This window comes from Plectropomus leopardus, chromosome 17, assembly GCF_026936395.1.
Source record: "Plectropomus leopardus strain MGB_pleo_1.0 chromosome 17, ASM2693639v1, whole genome shotgun sequence".
NCBI lineage: Eukaryota > Metazoa > Chordata > Actinopteri > Perciformes > Serranidae > Plectropomus > Plectropomus leopardus.
The window spans coordinates 224695-238128 of NC_142192.1; the positions used below are offsets into that span (position 1 = coordinate 224695).

At 38.7% G+C, this 13434-nt stretch overlaps 1 protein-coding gene across 4 annotated transcripts in view; it reads left to right on the forward strand.

The window, feature by feature from the left end:
• Window positions 1–13434, forward strand: part of arhgef2a (Rho/Rac guanine nucleotide exchange factor 2a) — a 91885-nt gene that overhangs the window by 63329 nt on the left and 15122 nt on the right. For all 4 annotated transcript variants that reach the window (XR_015779397.1, XM_042506972.2, XM_042506973.2 and 1 more), the window contains exons 15-18: window positions 5158–5225; window positions 7650–7838; window positions 9299–9376; window positions 10695–10744. Coding sequence is in view for 3 of the 4 variants with exons in the window: in XM_042506972.2 (XP_042362906.1) it covers window positions 5158–5225; window positions 7650–7838; window positions 9299–9376; window positions 10695–10744 (385 nt within the window). In the remaining variant the exon portion in view is untranslated. The remainder of the gene's footprint in view (window positions 1–5157; window positions 5226–7649; window positions 7839–9298; window positions 9377–10694; window positions 10745–13434) is intronic.

A 13434-nucleotide genomic window follows, 5' to 3' on the forward strand; every position in this document is an offset into this window, starting at 1 on the left:
GTTGGTCAGGGACAAGCAGGTTCGGCAACAGGATATCAGGCAGGAAAATAACGCTGGATAGTCTTGCATGGCAAAGAACAATCTGGCAGTGAGGATGACACAGGACAGGTTAAATGCAGGAGTGGGGATTGACAACAGGTGAGTGTGATTACTGTTGACGAGGGTGCAGCCAGGCAGAGGGAGAGACAGGGAAACACCACAGGTGGAGATGATCGGCGTGATTAATGGAGAGGTGAGTGAGAGGAAGTAACAGTGGAGCAGACATGACAGTCTGTGTTGTTGGCCTTGGTTGTGCCAATGCCGTGATCCTGCTTGACGCCAATTTCTACTGCCATTATTATTAGTCATGCCTCCAGTGTTGATATACACATGGAACTGTTATGTTACGATATTTGCATTTAACATCACTTGCTATCATAAATTGCATTTATTAATTTTGTGTCTATCACAATTGTTATATATTATGTTATTATTACCATTATTGCTGAGCATCTCTACCCCTCTCTGCTTCTATCTTCCTTCCTCTCTATCTTGCTCTCTTTCTTTTTCCTTTATGTCATTACTGTAATTTAATTGTTATTTACAACATCTATTGCACATCTATTGTCTGTCCTGGAAGGAGGGATCCCTCCTCAGTCGCTCTTCCTGAGGTTTCTACCATTTTGCTCTCTGAGGCAAATTGTGGTTTGTGATAAAGGGCTTTAATATTAAAACTGACACTACACAGTAATATAAAAGGCATAATATAGGCCTTCATATATATATTTTGGCGTGATTATGATGATCTATCTAAATCTGGGTCCCCATTTTTTGTTTATATGTGTATATGTTTTGTGTCCATGTTTAGATTTCCTTTGTCAAACCTTTAACATGTCAACACCACATTCAATTTTTTTAGTAATTTCTTTGATCATTTTATTCTCCTGAAGTTGGTTCTGTTTGCATATAGCATTACAGAACTAACAACATGGCTACTACATAAACTCCTATAGGATTTTATAAATAAATGCATAGTGTGTCACCAATGTCAGATATCAGCTCTGTCAGATTTTCTTTCTGAAGGAGAAATAAAAGATATATTAAATTCCAGTTTTGATTTGTTAGTTGTAATTTTTTGGCTGATTTTTAATTAGACTTTTTTTCTTTTCTTTTCTGTTTCTTTTTACATAACTTTAAGAAATCTTAGATTTTTTTGACTTAGATTTAATATTAAATCATGTTTTTTTTGTGTTTGTCAAGTTTTTATTATATAACACCCTCCTATGACAGCTATCTGTAAAATATTTGTAAAATTTTCAGCAAAACAGTCTAGCAAGTCAAATACTGAACCACATTAAAGAGAAATGCATAGACTGATGGCTGAGACTGCTGTACAAGGTGCCACCTGCTACTCAGTTTCCATTCACACGCACTCACAAACTGATAGAACAGGCACCAGGAGCATATTGTTCAGTATCTTGCCCAAGGATACTTTGATATGTTGATTGGAGGAGCTGGGGATTGAACCACCAACCTTGCAATTGGAGGATGATCTGCTCTGCCTCTGAGCCACAGTGTCCCCTATATGCAGACTGATAGCTTGGGCAAAGTTAGAGAGAACATGAGATTAAGGGCTGAGGTAGCAGTAAGATTACTGGAGAATATGGCAACGGGAACATAAGTTTAAGCAAACATGGGGCTGAGGCAGTGTAAGACTCAGGGAACATAGGGGAGATGGGAAAATGAGAGTCAGGGTGGAAGGAACATAAGACTGAGGAAACAGGGCAGTGCGAACATAAGTTTTAGGGAACATAGGGCTGAGGTAGTATAAGATTCAGGAAACACAGGGCTGAGCATACTCTACTTAAGAATGCTCTACTCTAGACTCCCAAATTCTATAGCCGTATGGGTAAATGTGATTAAATATAGTGCTCTTGTTGTGTGTTTTGGTCCAGCATGGCAAGGCATCTTTCACTAGAGTAACAAAGAGAGAGGAACAGAGTACCAAAAAAAAAAAAAATAGAGAAGAGAAAGAATCAGTGCACAACCAGAATAAAAAGAGGAAATTGCAAGACGAGTAACAAAGATGGAAACAGAGTTGAGGAAATAACAATTAAGCAAACCAAGGATTTAATTGAAAGAGAACAGAAGAAAAAGATATAGAATTAAAAACATAACCAGAGAAAATCCAGAGAGCAAAGATGTATGGACACTCAGTCATTGGAAATGTCCCCAGATAGTCCATCAAGTGAAAAGAAGATTGAATAAACGATAATTTAATGATATTTAATAAAATATTCAGCTTTTCACTTTTTATTGATTTTGTTTTAATTAAATTTTTTATTGATTGATTAAATGTATTTGATAATTAAAATGACTACAAATTCAGGTTCCTGTCCCCACCATTAGACATGTGTCAACTCTTTCAGGTGAATAAACCTACCATCTGGTCTTTGTTAATAAATATGTACCTGCGGTCTTTTCAAGGATCTCTGGATGAGAGGCCATATAATGCTCATTTTTGGAATTATATTTGTATTTTGGGGGTAAACTAGAATAGGTTTACATGCTTCAATGTACAAAAAACACATAATGTGTCTCACACTGCCCTTTGCTGCAGCACTTCTCTCTGAAACAGTCCATCTGAACTTATGTCCCGCCTCCCAAGAAGCCCAGTCTGCTCTGTTTGGTCAGCTGGCTCTCTTTATGCACATTCTTTTCTATTCGTTACAATGTGATGCCACCAAGTTACCGAAATACACTGAAACTCAAATGAGCTGTTTCAGGCAGCTTAGGAGCAGTGTCTTTTGAGGTAGAAAGAGCTCCCTTTGGCTTGGACTTTGGGCTTTATTACTTGGGAGACCTTTCACAAGCACAGAAAGGCTATACAAAACAATTAAGATAGGGGGAAAAGTATAATAGGGCCCCTTTAAATTAAATATTTAAAACGAAAATCCACAGACCTCATTGTAAATTTCTGAGGAAAATAAAATGAGTTAGATAATGATTTGTTTTCAGTCTCTTATTACACTATTCCAGTTTGGAAGACATCTCTTTACAAGCAGTACTGACAGAGGGAATGATCCACCAACAAATTTTTCTACCTACATATGGCATGTGAGTGTACCATCATAGACTAAAAGATGAATAACTGAACAACCAGTTTTAAGATAACAGTTTTAAAAATCCAAAATCACTACCATTAGGGGCAGCTGTGGCTCAGGTGACAGAGCGAGTGCTCCTCTATATGCAAGGTTGGTGGCTCGGTACCTGGCTGCTTCTGTCAACATGTCAAATTATCCTTGGGCCAAAGAATGAACATCAAATTGCTCCTGATGGCTGTTTCATTAGCTTGTGAATGTGATTAAAAGCATTGTTTGTTTGTTTGTTTTGATAATAAAAATTGGAAAAAGAAAAAATGGCTTTCTTTTATGTGCCTATAAATAGAAATAGACACCCCTCATTTGCTTAGCGGGTTAGCTCTGGCTGAATTCCAGCTGCTACAGGAAGTCTGTCTCCTCTCCAGAGGTGTGAGCCATGTCCTCACAGCAAAAGTTTCTAACCCTAACCCGTAGGAGCAACATCCAGGTTACAACAAATCAAAAAAATTAAATATCAATATCAATCATTCAAACTGACCTTTGAATAGTCATCTGGTTTGTTCTATGTGTTTTCCAAAACTGAGGATGTTTTTAGAGTTAAACAAGAACTTAAATGTAAAAATATGAAAATACTGACCCTTCTCTGATCCCAAAGCAACATTGTCATCTAGACAGAGCAGCAGAGAGGGTTATTTGGGTTGAGTCTTTATTTCTCCGCAATGTGAACAACAGCAACGTAACATTAACTCTAGATTGCCAATCTGTCCTTTCTTTGCCAATCAGAACTACACCTGGTGGTGGTGAGAAAGATGAAAATGGTTAACTTTAAATATAATAATAATAATAATAATACCAAAAAGAGTTCAGTGATACTAATAGGAATAAAACAGGAACTAATTTACAGGGTTTACTTGCCAACATTTTTCTAATCTACTTACACACTACAAGCGACAGGCCAACAGAGTTCCTAGCTGTATTATCACAGAGTCGCTGTTGAAGTATTGCTCAGGCACTCGTTAATGAAGTTGTTGTTACAGGATGTTACTGCCCACAAAGCACCTCAACTGAACGTCATCTAAAATTTGTATTTAGTCATAAAAGTATCTATGATTATGAGCCCCATTTTAACATCACATTTCACTGCTCCTTATCATCCCTTTTTGCACAATAATTTACATCAAGCTAGCAACTATCCTAAATAACACAGTACCACCACTAAAAACAAACCATATCATTGACTGACACCTCACCATATCACTGGAGCAATGAAAAAAGTTGAGGTCATGCCTGTCAACAGTGAGAAATGTCAGTTTGTAGCGTCATGTCCCCAGACTCCATTGAAAAAGTCTTGTAGCCTGCTGCTGTGACCCTCAAATTGATTGTGTGATTGATCAATGCCTGGAATATTAACCATTTTTAACCATAACCAGCATCACTTGAGAAGGCAGCAGGACAAAATGGCAACAGGTAGTCTAGAGTTTGCTTCACATTTGAATGTGTCGGGATTTTTTTCTACACCTTACCATGTGCCGCTTTTGCCTGAATCTAAGCATCCGTAACTTTGTTGCCCATTCCTAACCATCATGACAGTCTGTGCTGTTGTGTAAGGACTGTGCTGCTTCTTCCCACCGTGTGCATTCGTTGACACCATGGTAACAGACTCCACACCATAATCCCACCACGATATCATCCCATCATGTGCATTTTTTGCCATCACCCTAACAGCATCCTGGAAACCTAAAATTTAATGAGTTGACACACAGTTCACACAGTTCACTGACAGAGAGGCACCATGTGACAAGTTCGGATGAGAACACGTATTCTCATAGCTCCCCAAAAACCCCAGCTGCTGTTGTTATTCGGTCGGTTGTCATATGTTGCAGTTATTGTATGTTAGGCATGTTGTATATACCACTATTTACTCATCCATTTTTTTGAGTCATGTTATTTATGTACAATCAATTTTTTAAAAAATCCTAACTTTTGAAATTGATGACTAGACCTATGTAAGTAAAACCAAACCACCATTACATTATTGCTAACAGGATTTGTGTGGTGCATGCTCTTGTTTGTTCAGGTGCCCATCGAGAGAGGAGTTCCCGCTCATTGAGACTGAACACAAGGCTCATCTTAGGAGACTCAAAGGTCAGGAGACAAACACTGATGACTAAATCAAGGAGCATTAACATGTGGCACTGTACTGTATATCTCTTCAAAGAGCACACAGTCCGACTCATTTTAACAATTTCAACAATTCATGCTTCATTTTAATATAATATTCATACTCCCTTTTTGACCAGTTGATGAGACACAAATAGTTAATGTAGCAGTAATCTGCCAATGAGTCTGAGATTTAAAGAACAGTCCAAGTAGAAGCAATTAAAAGTAGCCTGAATTCTGAACATTTTCAGTTCATTATTCAGTTTCATATGGTGTCATGTTAGCTGTTTTCTCTTTTGAAGTAGGAGGGAATAATTCCCCTACCAAACCAGCAGTGAGCTAGCAACTTTAAACAACCTATGTCCCTTTTTTTGTTTTGAGTGGATTTTGTTTTGCAGACTTTTTGCTGTCAATACAAAAACCATTTGGCATTTAGGTGTTCTTTTAAATTTGATCATTTATATAGTAATAAAAATAATTATAGTGCTCATAGTGTGCCCAAATTTCCAAATATCCACCAAGTACTGCTGAAGTTTCTTAGCACAGTGAAAATTTGGGGGATGCTATTTGGTACTGAAATGATCTTAGTGAGTATGGTTAATAGAAACCTTATAAACAAAACCACAAACATTAGCAAAAAATATACAGACTCCCGACCACTAAAGTTATGTTTTCACTCACTTTTTTAGACACAAGTTGGTGTCTACAGCCAACTGCACAATAGTTATAGGTACCCAGCAACTTGTCATGAGAAATTTATGTTGTGTCTACTTGCATCTTTCAACTGACTTGAAATGCAGTTGCACAACTATAATCTAATGAATCAGAAGTCTCTCCTTTTTCTTTTTTGGTTTTGATACTGTTTGTACCATGGCCAAGGAAAGTTCTCATTTCAGTGACGGTCTGTCTCAAGGATTGCCTGAATTTGGGGCAGCTTTTCTATAGAATTGTGGTGGAAGTTGTGATATTTTTAGGTGTTTTTTAACATGAGTTTTTTTTTTTTTTTTTCAATTTACATTTACATAAGATCGCATCATGATTTAATGCCATGGCTGGCATAAAATAAAACTGATACTTAAAAAACAATCTTAGCTGGTCCGAAGTTTTCTTTGTCATATAAGTCAGTGTCAGTCAGAAATATTCAGAAACATCAGGGTGGATGGGATGGAAACAGGCTGACCTGACTGTAAACAATGTGATGAACAGGAAGAATAGAGTACATTACAAAAGAGGCAGACACAGATTAGAGAGAGACACGGTGTGCTTCACAGCTTCACTTTCAGGTATGTGGGAGCTTGGTGTGCCTCGGACAGCTTGACAGCGATTGTGACACTTTGTAGTTTGTGAAGTTAAAAAGCTCAGTTACCTGATACAGTAATCTGTGTTAAGTGTTTTAACTGGTCTGTTAAATTTGGCTGAAATGATAAGTGTACTCACTGTGAAAGGTTGGGTAGTGCATTCTGGTCATAGGGACAACCAAAATGGCTAGAATTAGTCATTAAACCTGTTCATAAATGTTTGGTGTGATGCGGACAGTTCTCCCTGTCACTTTGTGTGTAATAAACGCATCAGCATGTTAACAGAGAGAGAAAGAGAGGAGCAGGGTGGATCAATTCACTGTGCACAGCTGTACAATAAAATCAGTCAAATTTGCAGTTAAGTTGCAGTGATTGGACAAAACTGTAAGGTTTTGCAGATTTCACAGGGAATGCCCAAATTCACATGAATTGTTACAATCACAGCATCACATAATTTTCTGTTTCTTTTTCTGTTTATCAAACATTTATTTTTCAGGTACAACTACCCTGTAGTTCAGCAATGTAACTAACCGACCACTTTTTTAACCAGGGGTCCAAGGACCCCCAGGGGTTCCTGAGCGAGTTTCATGAAGCCCCCAGAAAATAGGAATTGTTTTTGCTATTTGAGTAGACTGTAGGTGACAATTATAGAATGCTGGTCTTACATAATCAAATTTAACGATAAATATTGTTTCAGATGGAGGTTCCCAAGGCAAACACTTGGTTCTGTGACCTAATGTGTATCAATTTAGGGTTCCTTGACACAAAAAACTTTGAGAATCAGTGGGTTAAACCAGCAGCTGCCAACCCTTTCCTCAGTTTGTGGCCATGATATGCATGTGATTGGTCCTTGGTTTACTACGCAAAGACACCAGAGTGCACACATTTTTCCGTGTGGTGGCACATAGCACATTGTTGCTTATATCTGTGTTAGATGTCTGTGTGTGTGTGTTTGAGGATTGTGGTACATGCACATAGGTCTTTCACGTGTATCTCTGTTAGGTGACAGCATGTAAGTGTTAGGATTTACCAGGTGTAAGAAAGAAAGAAAGGCAGGTTTTTCATCATACTTTGGATGCATGATTAATAATTCCTCAACCATCACCCACAGCTGACCTCCAGCAGAAGGACCACGAAATGCTGGAGCTCCTGCAGGAGAGGGTGACTCTATTCTGTGAGCTGGCAGAGGTGACAAGTGGACAGGAGGGCCTACAACCTCCTGTCACTCGTTACTTGTTCAGGGCAGACACACCCCAAGCTCCCCGTGCAGAGAAACTTCTACTGGATGCCACTGCTGAGGGTAAGACACCAAGTTTAACTAAAAATAATTCTTAAAGGGCAGAAAGGTTGGGTAGTGTGCACATCCAATTCCAACTCCACAGGAAAAAGCATCGTACTTAACTTTGTTTGTTGTTTTATTGCAGTCATCTATCCTACCCTATTGTGAAAAAGAACCTTTCCACTGAAAATAAACCAGGCAGTGATAACAAAGCACTGTTATTTTTGTGACAGACAGGGTTTAACATACATATATGATTTTTGCTCACCGTCATTGCACCTAAATACTGAATGTAGCAGCAGTACGCTGAAAAATGACATTCATAAATTCTAGAACATAAGTAGAAAATTGAAACAGTATCCTTTAATACCATTCAGATTTAGCCCACCAGCCCCCCTTATGTCTATCTGAATCAGTTACAGGCATCCTCCTGATGAGCACAAAATAATCAATTGAGGGAGTGCAGGAATGACGAGACGAAGAGACTGAGTCGGGTCAAGTCCATTTACTTTCACTTCGAAACAGCACAACACATGCCAACACAAGCTCCAGACCATAGGCCTGTAAAAGCGAGAAATCCCTCTCTGTCAACTCTGAACTCTGCCTCTTAAAGGAGCAAAATGTGGTGTTCAATAAATCTATGAATGTTTCCTGTCTCTAGTATTTTAATATTTCACCTGTGGTAAGATTTAGTTTAAGTCAATGGAATAAGACTGATGTAATTATTTTTCATGATTTAAACACATTGCATATATGAGCATTATTTTTGCTTGTTACAAGTTTTGTTTTAGCTGCTAGTGCAGTTATTAGTTTTAAGAAATAATTCAGGAACTGGATTACTGGAAGGTACTGGTACTGGAAGACTTACAATTAGGTGAAAAGGGGAATCTTGTTTAACATAGTTAATTCGATTACAGGCCTATTATGACTAAATATCAGATGATTAAATTACATAAAATACAAGAGGAGTTCAGAAAGTGATGAACATTTTTCAAACTTGTTCAGATTTGATACACTCATTTAGGTATGGGTCTTCTTGAGATTAATTTAAAAAAGGTTTTCAGAATTTGAGTCCCACAGCAAAGTTCAGCATGGCCACCGCTCTTGAGGTTCATCTTTTCTGGAGCAACTAGCAAATCAAAGCTTTACTTATCAATATCTCCATCTACTTGATAGATCGGGACAAATTTGATTCATGGCCACCAGAAAACAGGAAAATTATATGGTTAGAATAAAAATAAAATAATGAGATTGTTGGTAATATTTTCTTTTTAGTACTACTTAGCATGCTAATACACTCTAAAGACCAAGGTAGTTACACATGCTTAACATCAGTATCATTACTGTGAGCATGTTAGCAATCTAGAGTAAAGATTTAGCTCAAAGATTAAAAGTGGCTCAAATGACTTGGATGACACATTTTGTGTGTGTGTGTGTGTGTGTGTGTGTGTGTGTGTGTGTCTGTGTGTGTTTCCCTACAGTTGACAGGTTGAGTGAGCTCCTTCAGGCTTCCAGTGTGGACCTCCCTCTTTCATGCCATCACATCCACACAGAAACCAGTGAGTCACTGAAGACTCCAGTCACATACTGTCAGTCATCATTGGTGTCCACAAAAGTATAGCTATCAACTTCCATTTAGAGGACCATACAAGACACATCAAACAGACACACACACACAGTACACTGCACTGAAGAACGCACTCATCAAATAATCATTAGCCTAATGACACCTTGACACACATTAAGAGGCTAAGCAGTAGTGGGATTAAAATATCTGAAGCTGAGACTGTAGGGAGCGTTGGGCCAGCAGGCTCTGGATGACATTGTTCCTGTCCAAACCGTCCATGCATGAACTGCAGAAGACTCCTCTCCACTGGGCCACCATTTTCCCCTCTGTGTTCACCATGAAGTAACTACATACAGAGAGACATCAGAATATTCCTACACAGTATTCAACAGCAGATAGGAGCCCAAAACAGCTGCTGCTTATGGCACCCATATTCATCTAGTGTCCCAGTGAAAGCATCCACTAATATCTGGAGATGGCCCCATCTCATGTGGTTGCACTCTTTGTAAAAGTCAAAGGCAATGTAACTGAGGACAGAGGAGACAAACGCACAGGGTCACAGTGCTGTGATCACAATATGAGAAGGCAGATTGATGATTTGTTTTGATCAGGCAGAAATGGACAGCTGTATTTATGTAAATGAAAATGTCTACCAAAGTCTGGACAGTAATGCAGTCAGTGTGTTAACATGCACTAGAGAGAGTGGGTTGCAGCCAGCTGTCTCCTGTTAGTGGATTCTTCAAACATGCTTTCTGTAACAAGGATTAGAGAAACCTGATTTTTTGGGTGGATTTCCTCTGGAGGAAGCAGATTTCTCTGCCATGTTTACAAGACACTGGGTTTCTAATTTTTTAGTTGAGCATGTGCATGACATAAAGACAGGGAGAGTAACAGTGGTGCAAATGGATAAAAGAAGATATAATTAGTCATAGCAATGTGTTCAAAATAATTCCATCCAAAAAACAAGTGAAACTGAAACTGCCACATAAGTGTGTTTCGACCGCAAAACATTTGATATTTGCTTGCAAATGGGGTGCAAACTGATGCAAAAATCTTTCTCAAATCTCTGAATTCACTTTACACAGACTTTAAATAAGTCTGGAAAGCTGTTAAATGTGACTAAATATCAGAGGATTAAATTATGTAAAGTACAAGAGGTGGCACAAAATTACAAATAAAGAATTCTACCTGGTAGCTGATCCAAAGAGTGCAGTTACTAGCCTTGCATGATGTTACATTTTATTGAACATCAAGCTCAAATTACGGTTTAATGAAAATGAAAGTCGACTGCTGTTTTTTTCTCTGCTTAGGTGATCAGGATCTGTTGGTCAATGGAGCCCGTGATCTCTTGGCACCAAAGGTGAGCTGGGGGTAACATTGAAAATGCAGAGCAGTGCAATAGCACTTTTACACTACATATCACATTCATACACTGGTGACCATAAGGGTGCCACCTGCTACTCAGTTAAACAATCACATTCTCACTCACTCATTGATGGCATTCTATTGACCATTTGGGGATTTAAGATCCCAGCACCATAAGCCATCTTTCTTGTCTGTATGATATGCTGCCGGGTGGTGTCAAATTGAACCACTGTCATTTATGACATAGTGTAAGTAGCACTTAGGTTCCTATTGGGCAGGCGGGAAGGGTGGTGTAAGAGTCCGACAAATCCTGGGCCCGGGAGGTCGGTGTTTGCTTCTTGCTGAATGTGATGGATTTTTTCTACTCCTAGCCATGTGCCTAAAGCAACCATTCACTTTTGTGTCATAGTCCCATCATGTGCTTTTGTTGACATTGTAGCATTGACAGAGGCATCCCCGAACATCAGCAGCAGATGCAGGAGGATACACCGAGCATAATATGTTGATGTGGAAGTCTACTGATAATGCAGCAATATGTGATGACATGGGATGAGAATGTGTTGGAATATTAAATGCCTCATAAGATATAATGCAAAAAAGAATTGATGAGTTGTAGAAGAAACATTTCAAATTTCCATTTTTTCCCCCCATGTACAGTGGAAGTTGATGACCAATTTTGAACACCATGAATTTGAACTTGTGTAAACATTTCTGCATGGAATTTGACTAGTAAACTTTGGAAATGGTTAACCCTGCAGCAGGATTGTGTCTGGAGAGTATATGACAATTGTACTATATTCGTTGTGTTTTCTTATCTAAGATTTTGAGGGCTTGTTTAAAAAGGGACTTGAGTGGCTTCAATGTCATCTTACTTGATTGGGACTAGCAGGACACATAGTGGGAGAAGTGTGACAGGATCATTGTGTGCAGGAAGGTTTAGATGCCTCCATTGTGAGTGAGGCATCCCAGAACATCAGCAGCAGATGCAGGAGGATACACCGAGCATAATATGTTGACGTGGAAGTCTACTGATAATGCAGCAATATGTGACGACATGGGATGAGAATGTGTTGGAATATTAAATGCCTCATAAGATATAATGCAAAAAAGAATTGATGAGTTGTAGAAGAAACGTTTCAAATTTCCATTTTTTTTCCCCCATGTACAGCGGAAGTTGATGACCAATTTTGAACACCATGAGTTTGAACTTGTCTTAACATTTCTGCATGGAATTGGCTAGTAAACCTTGGAAATGGTTAACCCTGCAGCAGGATTGTGTCTGGAGAGTATATGACAGTTGTCATATATTCTTCATGTTTTCTTATCTAAGATTTTGAGGGTCACCTTGAGTGGCTTCAATGTCATCTTACTTGATTGGGACTAGAAGGACACACAGTGGGAGAAGTGCGACAGGATCATTGTGTTCAGGAAGGTTTAGATGCCTCCATTGTGAGTGAGTTTCTAATACATCTAAAATTGGCTATGTTGTATTTCAGTGTGAAAAAGTGTGGCTCATGTTTTTTACATGCTTTTCTAAACTGAGGGTGGAATCTAATATAACTCCCAGGTATTTGAACTCATTCAAATTTTTATTTATTTATTTATTTATTATCTTTACTTAATTCATTTAGTTAATTTACAGGAAATGTCAGGGAAGTATGACACAGCACCTGCTAAGGGCTGCTCACTCCTCTCCAATGTTTCTGTCTCAGGCTTCTTACCACTGTCCTCATTATCACCTGCTGCTGCAGACAAAAAAATCAAACAAACAACAAAACAAAGAACAAAAAAAAAAAACAAAACATGTAATTCAAAGACTGGAAAAGAATAAACAAATTTTAAAAGGACTATTGGCAGTAGTGACATATATAGAATAAAACTGCAAAGCAAACAGGGCATATAGATTACAGATTCAAAAAGAGTTGAGTGCTGACAAGTGTAAGTATTAATCATCCATTTTTTTTACAGAGGTTACAGAGAGACCTGCAAGTGTTAAGTTGATGCAAATTTGAATTATATTCCACCCTCTTGAACTAGGGAGGGTGCTTACAGTAAAGTCAGTAAAGCCTTTATTTTTCGTGTGGCACACTTTCTTTGCACCGCTGGTTTTATCTCTCTATTCATGGGGACAACGAAATATACAAACTATTGCAATCCAATACATCCGAGTGGCCACTGGTTCCCAAGTCCCGTCCAATGGAGGCCTCCACGCTCCCCTGTAAGCTGGACGGAGCGACCTCTGTACACCGACACCCTGCCCAGGTACCCTCCTGTATGCCTCAGCAGTCTGCTCCGGCTATGCCAAGCTCCCTCGTGCACTTATCATCAGTCTCAAGGATCTTCCCTCAAATCTTGCTGAGGAGACATTTCAGTCCTGGAGTTTCTTCTGGACTCAATTATTTGCTTTGTGGAACTTCCCATGGGATTAACATTCTGTTTCCCTGGGACAAAAATCTTGTATATATAATATATATAGTCCAGTATATCCCAGCAATCATTGAGCTCAGTCTATCTTTTCATCCTCATCCACGTGGATGCAAATGATTTAGAGTGTTAAAAATTATTCAAACTACAGCACAGTATCAAACTGCTTGCTGTGACTGTCAAAAGTCTGGATAAAGAATGTGAAATATCAGGGCCCATTACAACCCTGAGACAAGGGTGTGAAGGTTTTAGCCTGCTTTA